This window comes from Salvelinus alpinus, chromosome 3, assembly GCF_045679555.1.
Source record: "Salvelinus alpinus chromosome 3, SLU_Salpinus.1, whole genome shotgun sequence".
NCBI classification, from domain to species: domain Eukaryota; kingdom Metazoa; phylum Chordata; class Actinopteri; order Salmoniformes; family Salmonidae; genus Salvelinus; species Salvelinus alpinus.
In genome coordinates this window covers 93,032,299-93,053,195 of record NC_092088.1, presented here as the reverse complement: position 1 = coordinate 93,053,195, position 20,897 = coordinate 93,032,299, and the positions used below count along the sequence as shown (strand labels likewise).

Here is a 20,897-nt window from a genome sequence, read left to right as displayed (position 1 = left end):
CTAGTGCACTACTGTTGACCAGAGCCCTATGGGTAATCTAGTGCACTACTGTTGACCAGAGCCCTATGGGTAATGGTGTACTACTGTTGACCAGAGCCCTATGGGTAATGGTGTACTACATAGGGAATAGGGTGCCATCTGGGATTCCTCCTCTGTAGGAGAAGTACTGTTACTGAACACTGGAGATGCGTTAGCCTCATTGAAGCTATGATCTCTTGAGGAACTCATAGACCTGCGTTAGCCTCATTGAAGCTATGATCTCTTGAGGAACTCATAGACCTGCGTTAGCCTCATTGAAGCTATGATCTCTTGAGGAACTCATAGACCTGCGTTAGCCTCATTGAAGCTATGATCTCTTGAGGAACTCATAGACCTGCGTTAGCCTCATTGAAGCTATGATCTCTTGAGGAACTCATAGACCTGCGTTAGCCTCATTGTAGCTATGATCTCTTGAGGAACTCATAGACCTGCGTTAGCCGCATTGAAGCTATGATCTCTTGAGGAACTCATAGACCTGCGTTAGCCTCATTGAAGCTATGATCTCTTGAGGAACTCATAGACCTGCGTTAGCCTCATTGAAGCTATGATCTCTTGAGGAACTCATAGACCTGCGTTAGCCTCATTGAAGCTATGATGTCTTGAGGAACTCATAGACCTGCGTTAGCCTCATTGAAGCTATGATGTCTTGAGGAACTCATAGACCTGCGTTAGCCTCATTGTAGCTATGATCTCTTGAGGAACTCATAGACCTGCGTTAGCCTCATTGAAGCTATGATCTCTTGAGGAACTCATAGACCTGCGTTAGCCTCATTGAAGCTATGATCTCTTGAGGAACTCATAGACCTGCGTTAGCCTCATTGAAGCTATGATCTCTTGAGGAACTCATAGACCTGCGTTAGCCTCATTGAAGCTATGATCTCTTGAGGAACTCCTAGACCTGCGTTAGCCTCATTGAAGCTATGATCTCTTGAGGAACTCCTAGACCTGCGTTAGCCTCATTGAAGCTATGATCTCTTGAGGAACTCATAGACCTGCGTTAGCCTCATTGAAGCTATGATCTCTTGAGGAACTCATAGACCTGCGTTAGCCTCATTGAAGCTATGATCTCTTGAGGAACTCATAGACCTACGTTAGCCTCATTGAAGCTATGATCTCTTGAGGAACTCATAGACCTGCGTTAGCCTCATTGAAGCTATGATCTCTTGAGGAACTCATAGACCTGCGTTAGCCTCATTGAAGCTATGAGCTCTTGAGGAACTCCTAGACCTGCGTTAGCCTCATTGAAGCTATGATCTCTTGAGGAACTCATAGACCTGCGTTAGCCTCATTGAAGCTATGATCTCTTGAGGAACTCCTAGACCTGCGTTAGCCTCATTGAAGCTATGATCTCTTGAGGAACTCATAGACCTGCGTTAGCCTCATTGAAGCTATGATCTCTTGAGGAACTCCTAGACCTGCGTTAGCCTCATTGAAGCTATGATCTCTTGAAGAACTCATAGACCTGCGTTAGCCTCATTGAAGCTATGATCTCTTGAGGAACTCATAGACCTGCGTTAGCCTCATTGAAGCTACACAACTGTCAGTGTTCAACCTTAACATGTGATGACAACAGAACAGATGAACAGGAATGACATTTACTCTAACGGGTTGTCAACTAAAATATATCTATTAAAGCCACGCCCCTACTAAGCCACGCCTCCACCCCAGGCCTCCTCCAGGAATCCGTTGCTACATTAAACCATTGAAGGTTCCTCCATGAACCACACAACTAACCGAAGGTGCAAATATGAACCACTGACTAGCAGTCGTTCCATGAGGAACTCCAGGGTCCCTCGAGTCACCACTAAATCTGTAGATGGAGAAGAGGCAGAGAACTTGTCAAGGTGGTTCACACACACACCCCCTCCAAATGAGCATTTCAGCTTAAAAGAGACAATCTATTATCAGACTGGTGTTTGCTCGCTCTGCCCCCAACACACACACACACACACACACACACACACACGGTCCTTTGCGTAGAAGTGAGAGGTGTGTGTGAATGTTGTCAGACTGTTAGCGCTGGGTCTAAGATGTTTGCCCAGGAGTGTTTGTGTACCGAGGAGGGGGAGAGATGGAGAGAGGAAAGGAGAGGGGGATGAGAGAGACGAGGGGTGTGTGTGTACTGAGCAGTGGGAGAGACAGAAAGGGAGAGAGAAGGAAAGAGAGATGAATGAAGGGGGGAATGTATTGGAGAGGGGCAACCCCATGTTCTTGGACAGGCTCTCTCTCCCTTTCAGAACATGTTCCATCAATGACATGAAAGTAATGGGCTGATAACTGTGTGTGTACAGCCCTGCACCCCTCTCATTAAAATGGACTTTACAAACCCCAGTCTCTTACCATCCATGTGTGTTTATCTCCCCGATGTTTAACAGTTTGATTATGAATCCCTGAACCCTACCCCTCCCTCCCCTTCTCTCCCCTTCTCTCCCCTCCCTCCCTCCCTCCCTCCCTCCCTCCCTCCCTCCCTCCCTCCCTCTCTCCTCTCTCCTCTCCCCCTCCCTCCCTCCCTCCTCTCTCTCCTCTCTCTCTCCTCTCCCCTCTCCCTCCTCTCTCTCTCCTTTCCCCTCCTCTCTCTCCTCTCTCCTCTCCCTCCCTCCCTCCTCTCTCTCCTCTCCCCCCTCTCTCTCTCCTCTCCCCCCTCTCTCTCCTCTCTCCTCTCCCTCTCTCTCCTCTCCCTCCCTCCCTTCTCTCCCTCCCTCCCTCCTCTCCCCCCTCCCCCCCTCCCTCCCTCTCTCTCTCCTCTCCCCCCTCCCTCCTCTCTCTCTCTCCTCTCCCCCCTCCCTCCTCTCTCTCCTCTCCCCCCTCCCCCCCTCCCTCTCTCTCTCTCCTCTCCCCCCTCCCTCCTCTCTCTCCTCTCCCCCCTCCCTCCTCTCTCTCTCTCCTCTCCCCCCTCCCTCCTCTCTCTCCTCTCCCCCCTCCCCCCCTCCCTCCCTCTCTCTCCTCTTCCCTGGTTCTTACTCTAAGCTGTATAGCAAGCATTCACTGACAAATGACACCAATAGAAGGTAGCCATTGAAATCTGCGAGGGGCGGTTTCTTCACTCTCTTTTAGACGAGGAGGGAAGGAGGTAAGGGGGGGGGGGGAGAAAGGAAAGAGTGAATTGGTTAATGTGTCCTATTCACAGACCTGTTATATACAGGTTCAGTAAAGCAGGTCTCTAGCTCCATTCTCAGGGCCATTGTGCCATTGAACGAGACGGGAAAGCCTTTAGCCAGCACAGAAAGCCCTCGGCAGCGAGAGCTACTCCAGGAGAAGGATGAATGGAGCGCTGAGGGGAATGGAAGTAGGATAGAAAGAACATCCAGAGGGGTTCATTTTGGTGATATTCTACTGGTGTATGTTCTGTGTATGTTTTTAGAGAGGGGGAAAAAAGAGAGGGGGGGGGCAAGATCATTTAGCTTTGCCTTTTAGGGCCTCTGTCCTCGTCTTTTGAAATGACGTGAAATGGACTAGCTTGGCGACTGCAACATAAAATGGAATTGCTTGTTTGTATTTCTGACTTTCGGGTGTTAGAGAGGGAACGAAGACTAGGAAGATGAATGGATAAAATAGAGAGAATAAGAGTTTGAGAGATGGAGGTTAATCAGGTTGACTCTCCATTTCCGCCACTAGCGACGGCCCCCTTCTCAACACAATAGGCCCCAGTACCTTCTAATGTCGATGGTGCCGTGACCAAAGCTCCTCTGCTGGTTGTTTAGGATTCTCTCTCTCTCTTTCTCTCTCTGCCTCTCTCTTTCTCTATCTCTCTGCCTCTCTCTCTCTCTCTCTCTCTCTCTCTCTCTCTCTCTCTCTCTCTCTCTCTCTCTCTCTCTCTCTCTCTCTCTCTCTCTCTCTCTCTCTCTCTCTCTCTCTCTCTCTGCCTCTCTCTCTCTCTCTCTCTCTCTCTCTCTCTCTCTCTCTCTCTCTCTCTCTCTCTCTCTCTCTCTCTGCCTCTCTCTGCCTCTCTCTCTCTCTCTCTCTCTCCTCTCTCTCTCTCTCTCTCTCTCTCTCTCCCTCTCTCTGCCTCTCTCTCTCTCTGCCTCTCTCTCTCTCTGCCTCTCTCTCTTGATGCATCTTTCTCTCTCTCTCTCTCTCTCTCTCTCTCTCTCTATCTCTCTCTCTCTCTGCCTCTCTGCCTCTCTCTCTTGGTGCCTCTCTCTCTCTCTCTCTCTCTCTCTCTCTCTCTCTCTCTCTCTCTCTCTCTCTCTCTCTCTCTCTCTCTCTCTCTCTCTCTCTCTCTCTCTCTCTCTTTGTGTCTCTCTCTCTCTCTCTCTCTCTCTCTCTCTCTCTCTCTCTCTCTCTCTCTCTCTCTCTCTCTCAATTCAATTCAATTCAAGGTTCAATTCAAGATGCATTGGTTGGTGAGCGGACCCCAGACCTCACAACCATAAAGGGCAATGGGCTCTATGACTGATTCAAGTATTTTTAGCCAGATCCTAATTGGTATGTTGAAATTTATGTTCCTTTTGATGGCATAGAAGGCCCTTCTTGCCTTGTCTCTCAGATCGTTCACAGCTTTGTGGAAGTTACCTGTGGTGCTGATGTTTAGGCCGAGGTATGTATAGTTTTTTGTGTGCTCTAGGGCAACGGTGTCTAGATGGAATTTGTGGTCCTGGTGACTGGACCTCTCTCTCTCTCTCTCTCTCTCTCTCTCTCTCTGCCTCTCTGCCTCTCTGCCTCTCTCTCTTGGTGCCTCTCTCTCTCTCTCTCTCTCTCTCTCTCTCTCTCTCTCTCTCTCTCTCTCTCTCTCTCTCTCTCTCTCTCTCTCTCTCTCTCTCTCTCTCTCTCTCTGCCTCTCTGCCTCTCTCTCTTGGTGCCTCTCTCTCTCTCTCTCTCTCTCTCTCTCTCTCTCTCTCTCTCTCTCTCTCTCTCTCTCTCTCTCTCTCTCTCTCTCTCTCTCTCTCTCTCTCTCAATTCAATTCAATTCAAGGTTCAATTCAAGATGCATTGGTTGGTGAGCGGACCCCAGACCTCACAACCATAAAGGGCAATGGGCTCTATGACTGATTCAAGTATTTTTAGCCAGATCCTAATTGGTATGTTGAAATTTATGTTCCTTTTGATGGCATAGAAGGCCCTTCTTGCCTTGTCTCTCAGATCGTTCACAGCTTTGTGGAAGTTACCTGTGGTGCTGATGTTTAGGCCGAGGTATGTATAGTTTTTTGTGTGCTCTAGGGCAACGGTGTCTAGATGGAATTTGTGGTCCTGGTGACTGGACCTCTCTCTCTCTCTCTCTCTCTCTCTGCCTCTCTGCCTCTCTGCCTCTCTCTCTTGGTGCCTCTCTCTCTCTCTCTCTCTCTCTCTCTCTCTCTCTCTCTCTCTCTCTCTCTCTCTCTCTCTCCCTCTCTCTCTCTCTCTGCCTCTCTCTCTCTCTCTCTCTCTCTCTCTCTCTCTCTCTCTCTCTCTCTCTCTCTCTCTCTCTCTCTCTCTCTCTTTCTTTCTTTCTTTCTTTCTTTCTTTCTCTCTCTCTCTCTCTCTCTCTCTCTCTCTCTCTCTCTCTCTCTCTCTCTCTCTCTCTCTCTCTCTCTCTCTCTCTCTCTCTCTCTCTCTCTCTGCCTCTCTCTCTCTCTCTCTCTGCCTCTCTCTCTTGCTGCCTCTCTATCTATTCAATTCAATTTCAATTCAATTCAAGGGGCTTTATTGGCATGGGAAACATGTGTTAACATTGCCAAAGCAAGTGAGGTAGATATTATACAAAAGTGAAATAAACAATACAAATTAACAGTAAACATTACACATACAGAAGTTTCAAAACAATAAAGACATTACAAATGTTATATTATATATATACAGTGTTGTAACAATGTACAAATGGTTAAAGCACACAAGTTAAAATAAATAAGCATAAATATGGGTTGTATTTACAATGGTGTTTGTTCTTCACTGGTTGCCCTTTTTTTGTGGCAACAGGTCACAAATCTTGCTGCTGTGATGGCACACTGTGGAATTTCTCCCAGTAGATATGGGAGTTTATCAAAATTGGATTTGTTTTCAAATTCTTTGTGGATCTGTGTAATCTGAGGGAAATATGTCTCTCTAATATGGTCATACATTGGGCAGGAGGTTAGGAAGTGCAGCTCAGTTTCCACCTCATTTTGTGGGCAGTGTGCACATAGCCTGTCTTCTCTTGAGAGCCATGTCTGCCTACGGCGGCCTTTCTCAATAGCAAGGCTATGCTCACTGAGTCTGTACATAGTCAAAGCTTTCCTTAAGTTTGGGTCAGTCACAGTGGTCAGGTATTCTGCCACTGTGTACTCTCTGTTTAGGGCCAAATAGCATTCTAGTTTGCTCTGTTTTTTTGTTAATTCTTTCCAATGTGTCAAGTAATTATCTTTTTGTTTTCTCATGATTTGGTTGGGTCTAATTGTGCTGTTGTCCTGGGGCTCTGTGGGGTGTGTTTGTGTTTGTGAACAGAGCCCTAGGACCAGCTTGCTTAGGGGACTCTTCTCCAGGTTCATCTCTCTGTAGGTGATGGCTTTGTTATGGAAGGTTTGGGAATCGCTTCCTTTTAGGTGGTTGTAGAATTTAACGGCTCTTTTCTGGATTTTGATAATTAGTGGGTATCGGCCTAATTCTGCTCTGCATGCATTATTTGGTGTTCTACGTTGTACACGGAGGATATTTTTGCAGAATTCTGCATGCAGAGTCTCAATTTGGTGTTTGTCCCATTTTGTGAAATCTTGGTTGGTGAGCGGACCCCAGACCTCACAACCATAAAGGGCAATGGGCTCTATGACTGATTCAAGTATTTTTAGCCAGATCCTAATTGGTATGTTGAAATTTATGTTCCTTTTGATGGCATAGAAGGCCCTTCTTGCCTTGTCTCTCAGATCGTTCACAGCTCTGTGGAAGCTACCTGTGGTGCTGATGTTTAGGCCGAGGTATGTATAGTTTTTTGTGTGCTCTAGGGCAACGGTGTCTAGATGGAATTTGTGGTCCTGGTGACTGGACCTTTTTTGGAACACCATTATTTTGGTCTTACTGAGATTTACTGTCAGGGCCCAGGTCTGACAGAATCTGTGCAGAAGATCTAGGTGCTGCTGTAGGCCCTCCTTGGTTGGTGACAGAAGCACCAGATCATCAGCAAACAGTAGACATTTGACTTCGGATTCTAGTAGGGTGAGACCGGGTGCTGCAGACTGTTCTAGTGCCCGCGCCAATTCGTTGATATATATGTTGAAGAGGGTGGGGCTTAAGCTGCATCCCTGTCTCACCCCACGACCCTGTGTGAAGAAATGTGTGTGTTTTTTGCCAATTTTAACCGCACACTTGTTGTTTGTGTACATGGATTTTATAATGTCGTATGTTTTACCCCCCCACCATGTAGGGTGAATACATGGTCTGTTGTACGGTAATTTGGTAAAAAGCCAATTTGAAATTTGCTCAGTACATTGTTTTCATTGAGGAAATGTACGAGTCTGCTGTTAATGATAATGCAGAATAGATATTATGATAATAATATCTATCTATCTATCTATCTATCTATCTATCTATCTATCTATCTATCTATCTATCTATCTCTCTCTCTCTCTCTCTCTCTCTCTCTCTCTCTCTCTGCCTCTCTCTCTCCTCTCCCTCTCTCTCTCTCTCTCTCTCTCTCCACTCGGATCACTACTCGTAGTAATTAAATCAAGCCTTTGCTACTTGCCCACAACAATACCCCTCTGATGACATCACCACAGTCCTCTGGGTTGTGTTCATCAGGCACCAAACAGAAGAAAATGGACAGAAACCTGGACTGTCCAATAGGAAACACTCAATAATGTTTTCTGTTGCAGAATGTTTTTAAAACCTTTCCTGTTGCATGCTTCATCTCATCTCATGTATATTCAGATCGCCGCGGTGACAGGGATCGTTAACTAGTTCTTACTTCATCACAGGAAGCTGTGTTCATCTTGTTCTTTTTTTTAGCTTATTTTCCCTTCTCTTTATTTATCTCTTTCTGTTTCTCTCTCATACTTTATTTTTGTTGGTAGCCTGCGCACCTATCAGGTGTATGTGACAATAACACATGTTTTAGGGAAGGGTAGTCGGGAGGAGGGAACATCCAGAAAGTGACTTGGCCAAAGGAAAAGTTTAAATCTACCCACACCCTCTCCTCCTCCTCCTCATACCCTCTCCTCCTCCTCCTCATACCACATCCTCCTCCTCATACCCTCTCCTTCTCCTCCTCATACCACCTCCTCCTCCTCATACCCTCTCCTCCTCCTCCTCATACCACATCCTCCTCCTCATACCCTCTCCTCCTCCTCATACCACCTCCTCCTCCTCATACCCTCTCCTCCTCCTCCTCATACCACCTCCTCATACCCTCTCCTCCTCTTCATACCTCCTCCTCCTCCTCATACCACCTCCTCCTCCTCATACCCTCTCCTCCTCCTCCTCATACCCTCTCCTCCTCCTCCTCCTCATACCCTCTCCTCCTCCTCATACCCTCTCCTCCTCCTCCTCATACCTCCTCCTCCTCCTCATACCTCCTCCTCCTCCTCATACCCTCTCCTCCTCCTCCTCCCCTCTCCTCCTCCTCCTCATACCTCCTCCTCCTCCTCATACCCTCTCCTCCTCCTCATACCTCCTCCTCCTCCTCATACCTCCTCCTCCTCCTCATACCCTCTCCTCATACCTCCCTCCCTCCTCCTCCTCATACCCTCTCCTCCTCCTCATACCTCCTCCTCCTCATACCTCCTTCCCTCCTCCTCCTCCTCATACCCTCTCCTCCTCCTCATACCTCCTTCCCTCCTCCTCCACCTTCTCACACCCTCTCCTCCTCCTCATACCTCCTCCTCCTCCTCATACCCTCTCCTCCTCCTCATACCTCCTTCCCTCCTCCTCCACCTCCTCACACCCTCTCCTCCTCCTCATACCTCCTCCTCCTCATACCCTCTCCTCCTCCTCCTCATACCCTCTCCTCCTCCTCATACCCCCACCTCCTCCTCCTCCTTCCCTCCTCCTCCTCATACCCTCTCCTCCTCCTCCTCATACACTCTCCTCCTCCTCCTCCTCCTCACACCCTCTCCTCCTCCTCCTCCTCCTTCTCATACCTCCTGCCCTCACTTTAAAAGTCAGATAGACAAATTGGATTAGTGCATTTTGAATGAAACAGAGAATGGAGGAAAATAAATCAGAAAAGCTCGCTGTGATCACAGGCTTTAATATATTTATTTTCTTTCTTACCTCCCCCCTTTCTCCCCCCCCTTTCTTCCCCTCCCCCCTTTTTTCCCTTCTTCCCTCACTCCAGCTGTCCTTCTCTTTTCAAAACGACAGAGGAGTGAAAATCCGGTCTTTGCCTCAGTAGTCTAATTCCACACCTGTTAGTGATAGTTCCTGTTTCCCCTCATAATAGATCATTTTGTGGAGACTTTTTAATTCAAACATATACAGTAGGATGGATATTTTCAGTGGAAGGAAATTAATGTTAGATTTTTCCCTTTAAATATTATTTCCCATAGGTCACACGTCATGTCGTTTCAGATGTTCATTTCATTGTGTCTTTTTGTTTTGTCTTTGTTTATTTTTGCTTCGTTCTGCCTCAGCTTCAGGGACATTAGATACAGCTGTTAGAGAGATGTGTGATATCTAGGGCCCTGTGTTTTGCCTCTTCGTTCTGCCTCAGCTTCAGGGACATTAGATACAGCTGTTAGAGAGATGTGTGATATCCAGTGCCCTGTGTTTTGCCTCTTCGTTCTGCCTCCAGGGACATTAGATACAGCTGTTAGAGAGATGTGTGATATCTAGGGCCCTGTGTTTTGCCTCTTCGTTCTGCCTCCAGGGACATTAGATACAGCTGTTAGAGAGATGTGTGATATCCAGGGCCCTGTGTTTTGCCTCTTCGTTCTGCCTCCAGGGACATTAGATACAGCTGTTAGAGAGATGTGTGATATCTAGGGCCCTGTGTTTTGCCTCTTCGTTCTGCCTCCAGGGACATTAGATACAGCTGTTAAGAGAGATGTGTGATATCCAGGGCCCTGTGTTTTACTTCTTCGTTCTGCCTCAGCTCCAGGGACATTAGATACAGCTGTTAGAGAGATGTGTGATATCCAGGGCCCTGTGTTTTGCCTCTTCGTTCTGCCTCCAGGGACATTAGATACAGCTGTTAAGAGAGATGTGTGATATCCAGGGCCCTGTGTTTTGCCTCTTCGTTCTGTCTCCAGGGACATTAGATACAGCTGTTAGAGAGATGTGTGATATCCAGGGCCCTGTGTTTTGCCTCTTCATTCTGCCTCAGCTCCAGGGACATTAGATACAGCTGTTAGAGAGATGTGTGATATCTAGGGCCCTGTGTTTTGTGTGATCATGTGTTTTGTGTGATCATGTGTTTTGCGTGATCATGTGTTTTGCGTGATCATGTGTTTTGTGTGATCATGTGTTTTGCGTGATCATGTGTTTTGCGTGATCATGTGACATGCCTGGATTTAATCTTTATTTCAATCTTTCTCATCAAACTCCTTTTCTACTGATGTCAGATGGTTCAGCTCCATCCTCAGACAGTTGCTTTCATTGTTGGTGAAATGAACATGTCTGGATCAGGTTTGAAATCCAGGATAGCGATCTTGCTGTATAACATGACTGAACACAGTGGTCTCCTCTGGTCAGATGACATGTCAGAGTGGAGCACCTTTCTATTCCTGTTATTAATCAATGTTTGACTTGTCTGTTAGGAAAACTCTTCATTCACCACAGACAGACGTTATAGTGCAATTAATACAGTGTGTGTGTGTGTGTGTGTGTGTGTGTGTGTGTGTGTGTGTGTGTGTGTGTGTGTGTGTGTGTGTGTGTGTGTGTGTGTGTGTGTGTGTGTGTGTGTGTGTGTGTGTGTGTGTGTGTGTGTGTGTGTGTGTGTGTGTGTGTGCGTGCGTGCGTGCGTGCGTGCGTGCGTGCGTGCGTGTCTGTGAAATGGCTAGCTAGTTAGCGGTGGTGCGCGCTAATAGCCTTTCAATCGGTGATGTCACTTGCTTTGAGACCTTGAAGTAGTGGTTCGCCTTGCTCTGCAAGGGCCGAGGCTTTGTGGGTGACTGTTCTAGATTCATCCTGGGGTCAAATGTTCTGCTTTTAAAATAGACGTTACACTGCCCTGTAAGAGTCAGGAGTGACGTGGGGTCAAAGTTCATCTCCTATTGGTTGGGGAGAGGGGGGACACAAACAGCTGTGTGGTCCCCTGGACCACCTTCCATCTCTCCTGCCTTCTCCCTTCCCCTCTCCATGCCTCCTCTCCCTCCATCTCTCCTGTCCCTCCATCTCTCCTGCCTTCTCCCTTCCCCTCTCCATGCCTCCTGTCCCTCCATCTCTCCTGCCTTCTCCCTTCCCCTCTCCATGCCTCCTGTCCCTCCATCTCTCCTGCCTTCTCCCTTCCCCTCTCCATGCCTCCTGTCCCTCCATCTCTCCTGCCTTCTCACTTCCCCTCTCCATGCCTCCTCTCCCTCCATCTCTCCTGCCTTCTCCCTTCCCCTCTCCATGCCTCCTCTCCCTCCATCTCTCCTGCCTTCTCCCTTCCCCTCTCCATGCCTCCTGTCCCTCCATCTCTCCTGCCTTCTCCCTTCCCCTCTCCATGCCTCCTCTCCCTCCATCTCTCCTGCCTTCTCCCTTCCCCTCTCCATGCCTCCTGTCCCTCCATCTCTCCTTCCTTCTCCCTTCCCCTCTCCATGCCTCCTGTCCCTCCATCTCTCCTTCCTTCTCCCTTCCCCTCTGCATGCCTCCTGTCCCTCCATCTCTCCTGCCTTCTCCCTTCCCCTCTCCATGCCTCCTGTCCCTCCATCTCTCCTGCCTTCTCCCTTCCCCTCTCCATGCCTCCTCTCCCTCCATCTCTCCTGCCTTCTCCCTTCCCCTCTCCATGCCTCCTGTCCCTCCATCTCTCCTGCCTTCTCCCTTCCCCTCTCCATGCCTCCTGTCCCTCCATCTCTCCTGCCTTCTCCCTTCCCCTCTCCATGCCTCCTGTCCCTCCATCTCTCCTGTCTTCTCCCTTCCCCTCTCCATGCCTCCTGTCCCTCCATCTCTCCTGTCTTCTCCCTTCCCCTCTCCATGCCTCCTGTCCCTCCATCTCTCCTGCCTTCTCCCTTCCCCTCTCCATGCCTCCTGTCCCTCCATCTCTCCTGTCTTCTCCCTTCCCCTCTCCATGCCTCCTGTCCCTCCATCTCTCCTGTCTTCTCCCTTCCCCTCTCCATGCCTCCTGTCCCTCCATCTCTCCTTCCTTCTCTATTTCCCTCCCACTCTCCACCCCTCTCCCTCCATCCCTTTTCTCCCTCTTTCCATTCCCCTCTTAACCCTCCTCTCCCTCCAAATCTCCATCCTTCTCTCCAAACCCTCCCTCTCTCTCAACCCTCTCTACCTCTCTCTCAACCCTCTCTCTCCATCCCCCCCTCCGTTCTGCCCCTCTCTGACTGTGTGGCTGGAGGGAGAATGGTTTGTTCTCTAATCCCTCTCTCTCGTCTTCCCGTCCGCCTCGCCTCGTCACAATGTCACACAGGCTTAATATTCCCATTATGATGTGGTTGTTTTATTGGACTGTCTGGAGTCACAATGACCTGCCAGAGGAATCTGCCTTTATCCCCTCAGAGCTACCGACTCGCCCTAAATGGCACCCTATTCCCTATGGGGGATCTGGTGAAAAGAAGTGCAGTATGTAGGGAATAGAGTGCTATCTGGGATGCAACCCCCTGTGTCGTCCATTTCAAAGTTGACTACAGTAATCCACGGAGCCCGTTCTTAAATCCCCTCGTCGTGGTCTTTTTTTCTGTTAAATGAAATGGCTACGTCTGGTCTGGGCCGAGCAGCACGTCAGAGACAGATACACACAGGACACTGGTTCTTATGTCCTTCACAGGCACAATCCCTCTTTTCTGGCTCGAGGTGACAATGTGAGAGAGAGGTGTGTGTGTGTGTGTGTGTGTGTGTGTGTGTGTGTGTGTGTGTGTGTGTGTGTGTGTGTGTGTGTGTGTGTGTGTGTGTGTGTGTGTGTGTGTGAGAGAGGTGTGTGTGTGTGTGTGTGAGAGAGGTGTGTGTGTGAGAGAGAGGTGTGTGTGTGAGAGAGGGGGTGTGTGTGTGTGTGTGAGAGAGGTGTGTGTGTGAGAGAGGTGTGTGTGAGAGGGGGGGGGGTGTGAGGTGTGTGTGAGAGGGGGTGTGTGTGAGGTGTGTGTGTGTGTGTGAGAGAGAGAGGTGTGTGTGTGTGTGTGAGAGAGAGGTGTGTGTGTGAGAGAGAGATGTGTGTGTGAGAGAGAGGGTGTGTGTGTGTGTGTGTGTGAGAGAGGTGTGTGTGAGAGGGGGGGGGGGGTGTGTGTGTGTGTGAGAGAGAGAGGTGTGTGTGTGTGTGAGAGAGGTGTGTGTGTGAGAGAGAGGTGTGTGTGTGAGAGAGAGGTGTGTGTGTGAGAGAGAGGTGTGTGTGTGTGTGAGAGAGTGTGTGTGTGTGTGAGAGAGGTGTGTGTGTGTGTGTGTGTGTGTGTGTGTGTGTGTGTGTGAGAGACAGGTGTGAGAGGGTGTGTGTGTGAGAGGGTGTGTGTGTGTGTGAGAGAGAGAGAGGTGAGAGAGAGAGGTGTGTGTGAGAGAGAGAGGTGTGTGAGAGAGAGAGGTGTGTGTGTGAGAGAGAGCTGTGTGTGAGAGAGAGGTGTGTGTGTGTGTGTGTGTGTGTGTGTGTGTGTGTGTGTGTGTGTGTGTGTGTGTGTGTGTGTGTGTGTGTGTGTGTGTGTGTGTGTGTGTGTGTGTGTGTGTGTGTGTGTGTGTGTGTGTGTGTGTGTGTGAGAGAGGTGTGTGTGTGTGTGAGAGAGAGGTGTGTGAGAGAGAGAGGTGTGTGTGTGAGAGAGAGCTGTGTGTGAGAGAGAGGTGTGTGTGTGTGTGTGTGTGTGTGTGTGTGTGTGTGTGTGTGTGTGTGTGTGTGTGTGTGTGTGTGTGTGTGTGTGTGTGTGTGTGTGTGTGTGAGAGGGGGTGTGTGTGTTTAGCATCATACCTCATCATGTAAAGTACATATATCTGCAGTAGCTGTGGTTGTTAAGTGGTTATGTTATGTTGTTGTTAGGTGGTTGTTAGGTGGTTGTTAGGTGGTTATGTTATGTGGTTGTTAGGTGATGTGGTTGTTAAGTGGTTATGTTATGTTGTTGTTAGGTGGTTGTTAGGTGGTTGTTAGGTGGTTATGTTATGTGGTTGTTAGGTGATGTGGTTGTTAGGTGGTTATGTTATGTGGTTATGTTATGTGGTTGTTAGGTGATGTGGTTGTTATGTGGTTGTTATGTGGTTGTTAGGTGGTTATGTTAGGTGGTTGTTAGGTGGTTGTTAGGTGGTTATGTTATGTGGTTGTTAGGTGATGTGGTTGTTATGTAATACATTTGTTGTGGGTTGTTCCGTGTGTTTAATGGATCCGTTGTGTTCCAGGGAACAGTAAGGAAGAGGAGGAGGCCATGATGCAGGAGTGGTTCATGTTGGTCAACAAGAAGAACGCCCTGATCAGGAGACAGAACCAACTCTCTCTACTGTAAGTTCCCCTAACTCTCTCTACTGTAAGTTCCCCCAACTCTCTCTACTGTAAGTTCCCCTAACCCCCTCTACTGTAAGTTCCCCTAACCCTCTCTACTGTAAGTTCCCCTAACCCCCTCTACTGTAAGTTCCCCTAACCCTCTCTACTGTAAGTTCCCCTAACCCCCTCTACTGTAAGTTCCCCTAACCCTCTCTACTGTAAGTTCCCCTAACTATCTCTACTGTAAGTTCCCCTAATCCCCTCTACTGTAAGTTCCCCTAACCCTCTCTACTGTAAGTTCCCCTAACCCCCTCTAATGTAAGTTCCCCTAACCCCTCTACTGTAAGTTTCCCTAACCCCCCTGGGATTTACATGTCAGTATTAAACCAATCAGAACCCAGCGATCATCACAACATTGCATCATAATGCCTTTCCCTTCAGCTACATTTCCAAATGGCACCCTGTTCCTTATGTAGTGCACTACTTTTGACCAGGGCCTATGGGATTCTGTGTGGGTCCTGGTCAAAAGTAGTGCCATTTGTGACACAGGCTTTGTGCGGTCATTCAGCCACTAGGTGGACAGGTGGAAAACACTGCTCTCCTTTTCATTCTCTCTCTCTCTCTCTCTCTCTCTCTCTCTCTCTCTCTCTCTCTCTCTCTCTCTCTCTCTCTCTCTCTCTCTCTCTCTCTCTCTCTCTCTCTCTCTCTCTCTCTCTCTCTCTCTCTCTCTCTCTCTCTCTCCTTTTCATTCCTTCCTCCCTCGCAGGATTTCAAAGGGCCAGAGAGAACAAGAGACTGAAGTATTCATATAATCACATTATATGGTGTGAGAGAGAGAGGGAGAGAGCGGGGAGGGTGTTTAAAGTGGCCAATTGATAGAGGGTCTGATTACTACCTCTTTCATTTCTCTCTTTGTGGCAGAAAAGCGCCTCTGAAGGACAAATTCTATTATCGGGAAAATTAGCTCGTTTTCTAAACCATCTGAAAGAAGGGGAATTAAATTTGTAGCCCTACCGCCCAGACATTACCCCCCCTACCGCCCAGACATTACCCCCCCTACCGCCCAGACATTACCCCCCCACCGCCCAGACATTACCCCCCCTACCGCCCAGACATTACCCCCCCTACCGCTCAGACATTACCCCCCCCACCGCCCAGACATTACCCCCCTACCACCCAGACATTACCCCCCCCTACCGTCCAGACATTACCCCCCCCCCCCCTACCGCCCAGACATTACCCCCCCACCGCTTTGGCATTACCCCCCCTACCGCCCAGACATTACCCCCCCTGCCGCCCAGACATTACCCCCCCTGCCGCCCAGACATTGCCGCCCAGACAATACCCCCCCTACCGCCCAGACATTACCCCCCCCCTGCCGCCCAAATATTATCCCCCAGCCGCCCAGACATTGCCGCCCAGACATTATCCCCCTTACCGCCCAGACATGATCCCCCTTACATTACCCCCCCTACCGCCCATACATTACCCCCCCTACCGCCCAAACATTACCCCCCTGCCGCCCAGACATTTCCCCCCCAGCCGCCCAGACATTACCCCCCAGCCGCCCAGACATTACCCCCCAGCCGCCCAGACATTACCCCCCCTGCCGCCCAGACATTTCCCCCCCGCCGCCCAGACATTGCCGCCCAGACATTACCCCCCCTGCCACCCAGACATTACCCCCCGCCGCCCAGACATTACCCCCCCTACCGCCCAGACATTATCCCCCTTACCGCCCAGACATTATCCCCCTTACCGCCCAAACATTACCCCCCCCTACCGCCCAGACATTACCCCCCCTACCGCCCAGACATTACCCCCCCCCTGCCGCCCAGACATTTCCCCCCCGCCGCCCAGACATTGCCGCCCAGACATTACCCCCCCTACCGCTGAGACATTACCCCCCCCCCACCGCCCAGACATTACCTCCCTATCGCCCAGACATTACCCCCCCACACACATACCTCATACCGCCACACCCTCCTGTTCTGTTTGGTTCCATCCCCTCTCCTTTTCCCTGTCCATCTCTCTACCTGTCCCTCACCTCCTCTCCTTTTCCCTGTCCATCTCTCTACCTGTCCCTCACCTCCTCTCCTTTTCCCTGTCCATCTCTCTACCTGTCCCTCACCTCCTCTCCTTTTCCCTGTCCATCTCTCTACCTGTCCCTCACCTCCTCTCCTTTTCCCTGTTCATCTCTCTACCTGTCCCTCACCTCCTCTCCTTTTCCCTGTCTCTCCATCTCTCTACCTGTCCCTCACCTCCTCTCCTTTTCCCTGTCTCGCCATCGTTCTACCTGTCTCTCCTCTCCTTTTCCCTGTCCATCTCTCTACCTGTCTCTCCTCTCCTTTTCCCTGTCCATCTCTCTACCTTTCTCTCCTCTCCTTTTCCCTCTCTCTCCATCTCTCTACCTGTCTCTCTTCTCCTTTTCCCTGTCCATCTCTCTACCTGTCTCTCCTCTCCTTTTCCCTGTCCATCTCTCTACCTGTCCCTCCTCTCCTTTTCCCTGTCCATCTCTCTACCTGTCTCTCCTCTCCTTTTCCCTGTCTCTCCATCTCTCTACCTGTCTCTCTTCTCCTTTTCCCTGTCCATCTCTCTACCTGTCCCTCCTCTTCTTTTCCCTGTCTCTCCATCGTTCTACCTGTCCCTCTTCTTTTCCCTGTCCATCTCTCTACCTGTCCCTCCTCTTCTTTTCCCTGTCTCTCCATCGTTCTACCTGTCCCTCTTCTTTTCCCTGTCCATCTCTCTACCTGTCCCTCTTCTTTTCCCTGTCCATCTCTCTACCTGTCTCTCCTCTTCTTTTCCCTGTCCATCTCTCTACCTGTCCCTCCTCTTCTTTTCCCTGTCCATCTCTCTACCTGTCCCTCCTCTTCTTTTACCTGTCTCTCCATCTCTCTACCTGTCTCTTCTCTTCTTTTCCCTGTCTCTCCTTTGCTTTCTTTCCCCCTACTTATGTCTGTCACTCCCTCTTTCTCTTTCCCTCCCTCCATTTCTTTATCTCCCTCTCTTTCTCTCTCTCTCCCTCTCTGTCCCCCTCTCAGCCACACACAGGGTTTTACCAGCCCAGGCAGGGCCCCGGGTCGGGGTATGTTTGTGTATCAGATATTTGCAGTAGATTAATGTGTGGAGAGAAGGGAGAAGGTCCGTCCGACTGGCTGAATCGATGTTTATTGCAGACTTCTTCTAAGTGCTTAATGATTTAGTCATTAACATATTGATGAACTTTGTTCCAACTTACTGCCACAGGGAGAAGGAGCACGATCTGGAGAGACGCTTCCAGCTGCTCAACAGAGAGCTGAGAGCCATGATGGCCATCGAGGGTAAGACATCTACCCTTTGGTCATTTAGAAGATGCTCTTATGACGGGTGAAGTTAGGCCAGGGGGTTGAGCGGGTGGGAAGGGGGAGGGAGGAGGGAGGGAGGGGGGAGACGATTAGGGGGGGGGGGGGGGGTATGTTTAAGTCGGAAAGTGGAAATGGGGAGAAATACTTCAAATACATTATGGGTGGTGATTTTACTGCTTTCTACTGGTACACTGTCTATTATTCCATTAGTTTGGATTCAACACATTTCTCTCCTTCTGTGAATAATAGTATTTCCTTGCAGTCAGGATCCTAACCACAGGTTGCTAGGTGGTTACTAGGAGGATCCTCCTCAGTCAGGATCCTAACCACAGGTTGCTAGGTGGTTACTAGGAGGATCCTTCTCAGTCAGGATCCTAACCACAGGTTGCTAGGTGGTTACTAGGAGGATCCTCCTCAGTCAGGATCCTAACCACAGGTTGCTAGGTGGTTACTAGGAGGATCCTCCTCAGTCAGGATCCTAACCACAGGTTGCTAGGTGGTTACTAGGAGGATCCTCCTCAGTCAGGATCCTAACCACAGGTTGCTAGGTGGTTACTAGGAGGATCCTCCTCAGTCAGGATCCTAACCACAGGTTGCTAGGTGGTTACTAGGAGGATCCTCCTCAGTCAGGATCCTAACCACAGGTTGCTAGGTGGTTACTAGGAGGATCCTCCTCAGTCAGGATCCTAACCACAGGTTGCTAGGTGGTTACTAGGAGGAACCTCCTCAGCGAGGAGATCTGATGCTGTGTGATCAGTGCTATCTGACACCCTGAATAGGCCTGAATAGCATTATCAACACCCTGGTTTGAAATCTAGCCCCGCTGACTGACATGGAGGATTAAACCCCAGCTAGCTAGTAGCTACGTTATCCAGGTAGGTGGTTGTGTGTACTGGTACCGGCTGAAAAACACCACTATTGTGTGGTATCAAAGTTGTCGAGCCGAAACCCAAGTTTAATCCCTTTCACTGTGTCCTCTTTGTGAAAAATGAACCTTTTGACAATCAATGCAAATTGATTTCTCCATTCAATGTTGACCTGCCTGCACCTCTGCATCGGCCATGGTAATTTCTTTCCCCACCTGATAAGCAACCTGATCCATATTAAATCAATTGTAATTAGTTGGTGGTGGTGGAAGGGACTGGGCAGGTTTGTGTAGGGAGGAGGGGGGAGTGTGCATTTGTGCGTGCGTGTGTGTGTGTGTGTGCGCGTGTGCGTGTGTGTTGTGGAGTAGACAGACATGCATAGCCGAGCAGGAGCAAGAGAGTAGGAACACATCCTGGTTAGGGGTTGATTGCTCTTGTCTGCCACACCAGCCAGCCTGTATTTCTGTATTTGGAGAGGGAAGCAACAGGTAATGCAGTCAGACACCTGACAAAGCTGCTCTGAACTTTACATTTTATTACATTGTTCTAAGTGCATTTTCCACATGGTCACATGGTCACAACACATGGTCACATGGTCACAACATGGTCACATGATCACAACACATGGTCACATGATCACAACATGTGGTCACATGGTCACAACACGTGGTCACATGGTCACAACATGGTCACAACATGGTCACATGATCACAACACATGGTCACATGATCACAACATGTGGTCACATGGTCACAACACGTGGTCACATGGGGATAAGGAATACAAATGTTAAAATTAAAGCATAGTAAACTATAAAACATAATTGACAAAACGTCATGATACAATAACATAGTCGTTGTTTTCTAAGAGCACAATAGGAGTTTGATGGCCATTTGCAGGCTATGCACTGTGAGAGGATGAATCCTTTGCACACAGGTGTGTGTGAGTATAAACCTGAATTGAGTGCATGAGCAGCAGAGTATGAGAGGTGGAGAGGTGGGACAAGGCAGACCATGGTCCTGGAAAGGTGGGACAAGCCAGACCATGGTCCTGGAGAGGTGGGACAAGCCAGACCATGGTCCTGGAGAGGTGGGACTTATCAACTGGCCCTTTATCCACCTCTCCTCTCCACTCTCTCCTCTCCAATCTCTCTCCTCTCCACTCTCTCCTCTCCAATCTCTCTCCTCTCCACTCTCTCCTCTCCAATCTCTCTCCTCTCCACTCTCTCCAATCTCTCCTCTTCTCCACTCTCTCCAATATCTCCACTCTCTCCAATCTCTCCTCCTCTCCACTCTCTCCAATCTCTCCTCCTCCCCACTCTCTCCAATCTCTCCTCCCCTCTCTCCTCTCCAATCTCTCCACTCTCATCTCCTCTCTCTCTCTCCATTCCTTTCTACTCTCTCCTCTCTCTCCACTCCTCTATCCTCCCCTCTCTCTCCTCTCCACTGCTCTCTCTCCACACTCTCCTCTCCACTCCCTTTAGTCTCTCCACTCCTCTTCCCCTCTCTCTCCTCTCCACTGCTCTCTCTCCACACTCTCCTCCACTCCCTTTAGTCTCTCCACTCCTCTTCTCCTCTCTCTCCTCTCCACTCCTCTCTCTCCACTCCTCTACTCTCTCTCTCTCCACTCCTCTACTCCTCTCTCTCTCTCCACTCCTCTATACTCTCCTCTCTCTCCTCTCCACTTCTCTCTCTCCATTCCTCTCTCCTTCTTCAGGGATCTACTTAACATTCAACATGCTCTACCTTTCACAGGCCAGGCACAGATAGTTCTGCTAGGAAGATAGTGTGTGAGGGAAGAGAGTGTGTGTCCGCTGTTATTTGGTGGTTGGCCAGGTCCATTGAGTGATGGCTGGGCTGCGTGGCGTGGCGTGGCTTGCAGGTAATTGCTGATTTGGTTGGCCAGCCGATGACAGAGACTTGCAGAGATAGACACACACACACACACACACACACGCTCGCGCACACACACACACGTCCATGCCAGTCGATGACAGAGAGAAGCTTGCGTTGGAGTAATCAAACCAGTGAACGACACAGATATACACACTTGAAGAGATACACACACACTCTCACACACTCATGCTTATACATACCAGTCACACACAAACACACTCATGCTTATACATACCAGTCACACACACTCACACCCTCTCACATGATTAAAACTGATACAGATAGCCAGCAGCATATCCACTTATTCTGATGCCTCACAGCATAGTGGGAGACT

The 20,897-nt window shown here is 49.5% G+C and overlaps 1 protein-coding gene across 1 annotated transcript in view; it reads left to right on the top strand.

Moving 5' to 3' along the window:
- The window catches only part of ehbp1 (EH domain binding protein 1), a 390,693-nt gene that overhangs the window by 348,318 nt on the left and 21,478 nt on the right, over window positions 1-20,897 (top strand). Inside the window, exons 24-25 of the mRNA XM_071394516.1 lie at window positions 14,377-14,476; window positions 17,705-17,778. Coding sequence (XP_071250617.1) covers window positions 14,377-14,476; window positions 17,705-17,778 — 174 coding nt within the window. The remainder of the gene's footprint in view (window positions 1-14,376; window positions 14,477-17,704; window positions 17,779-20,897) is intronic.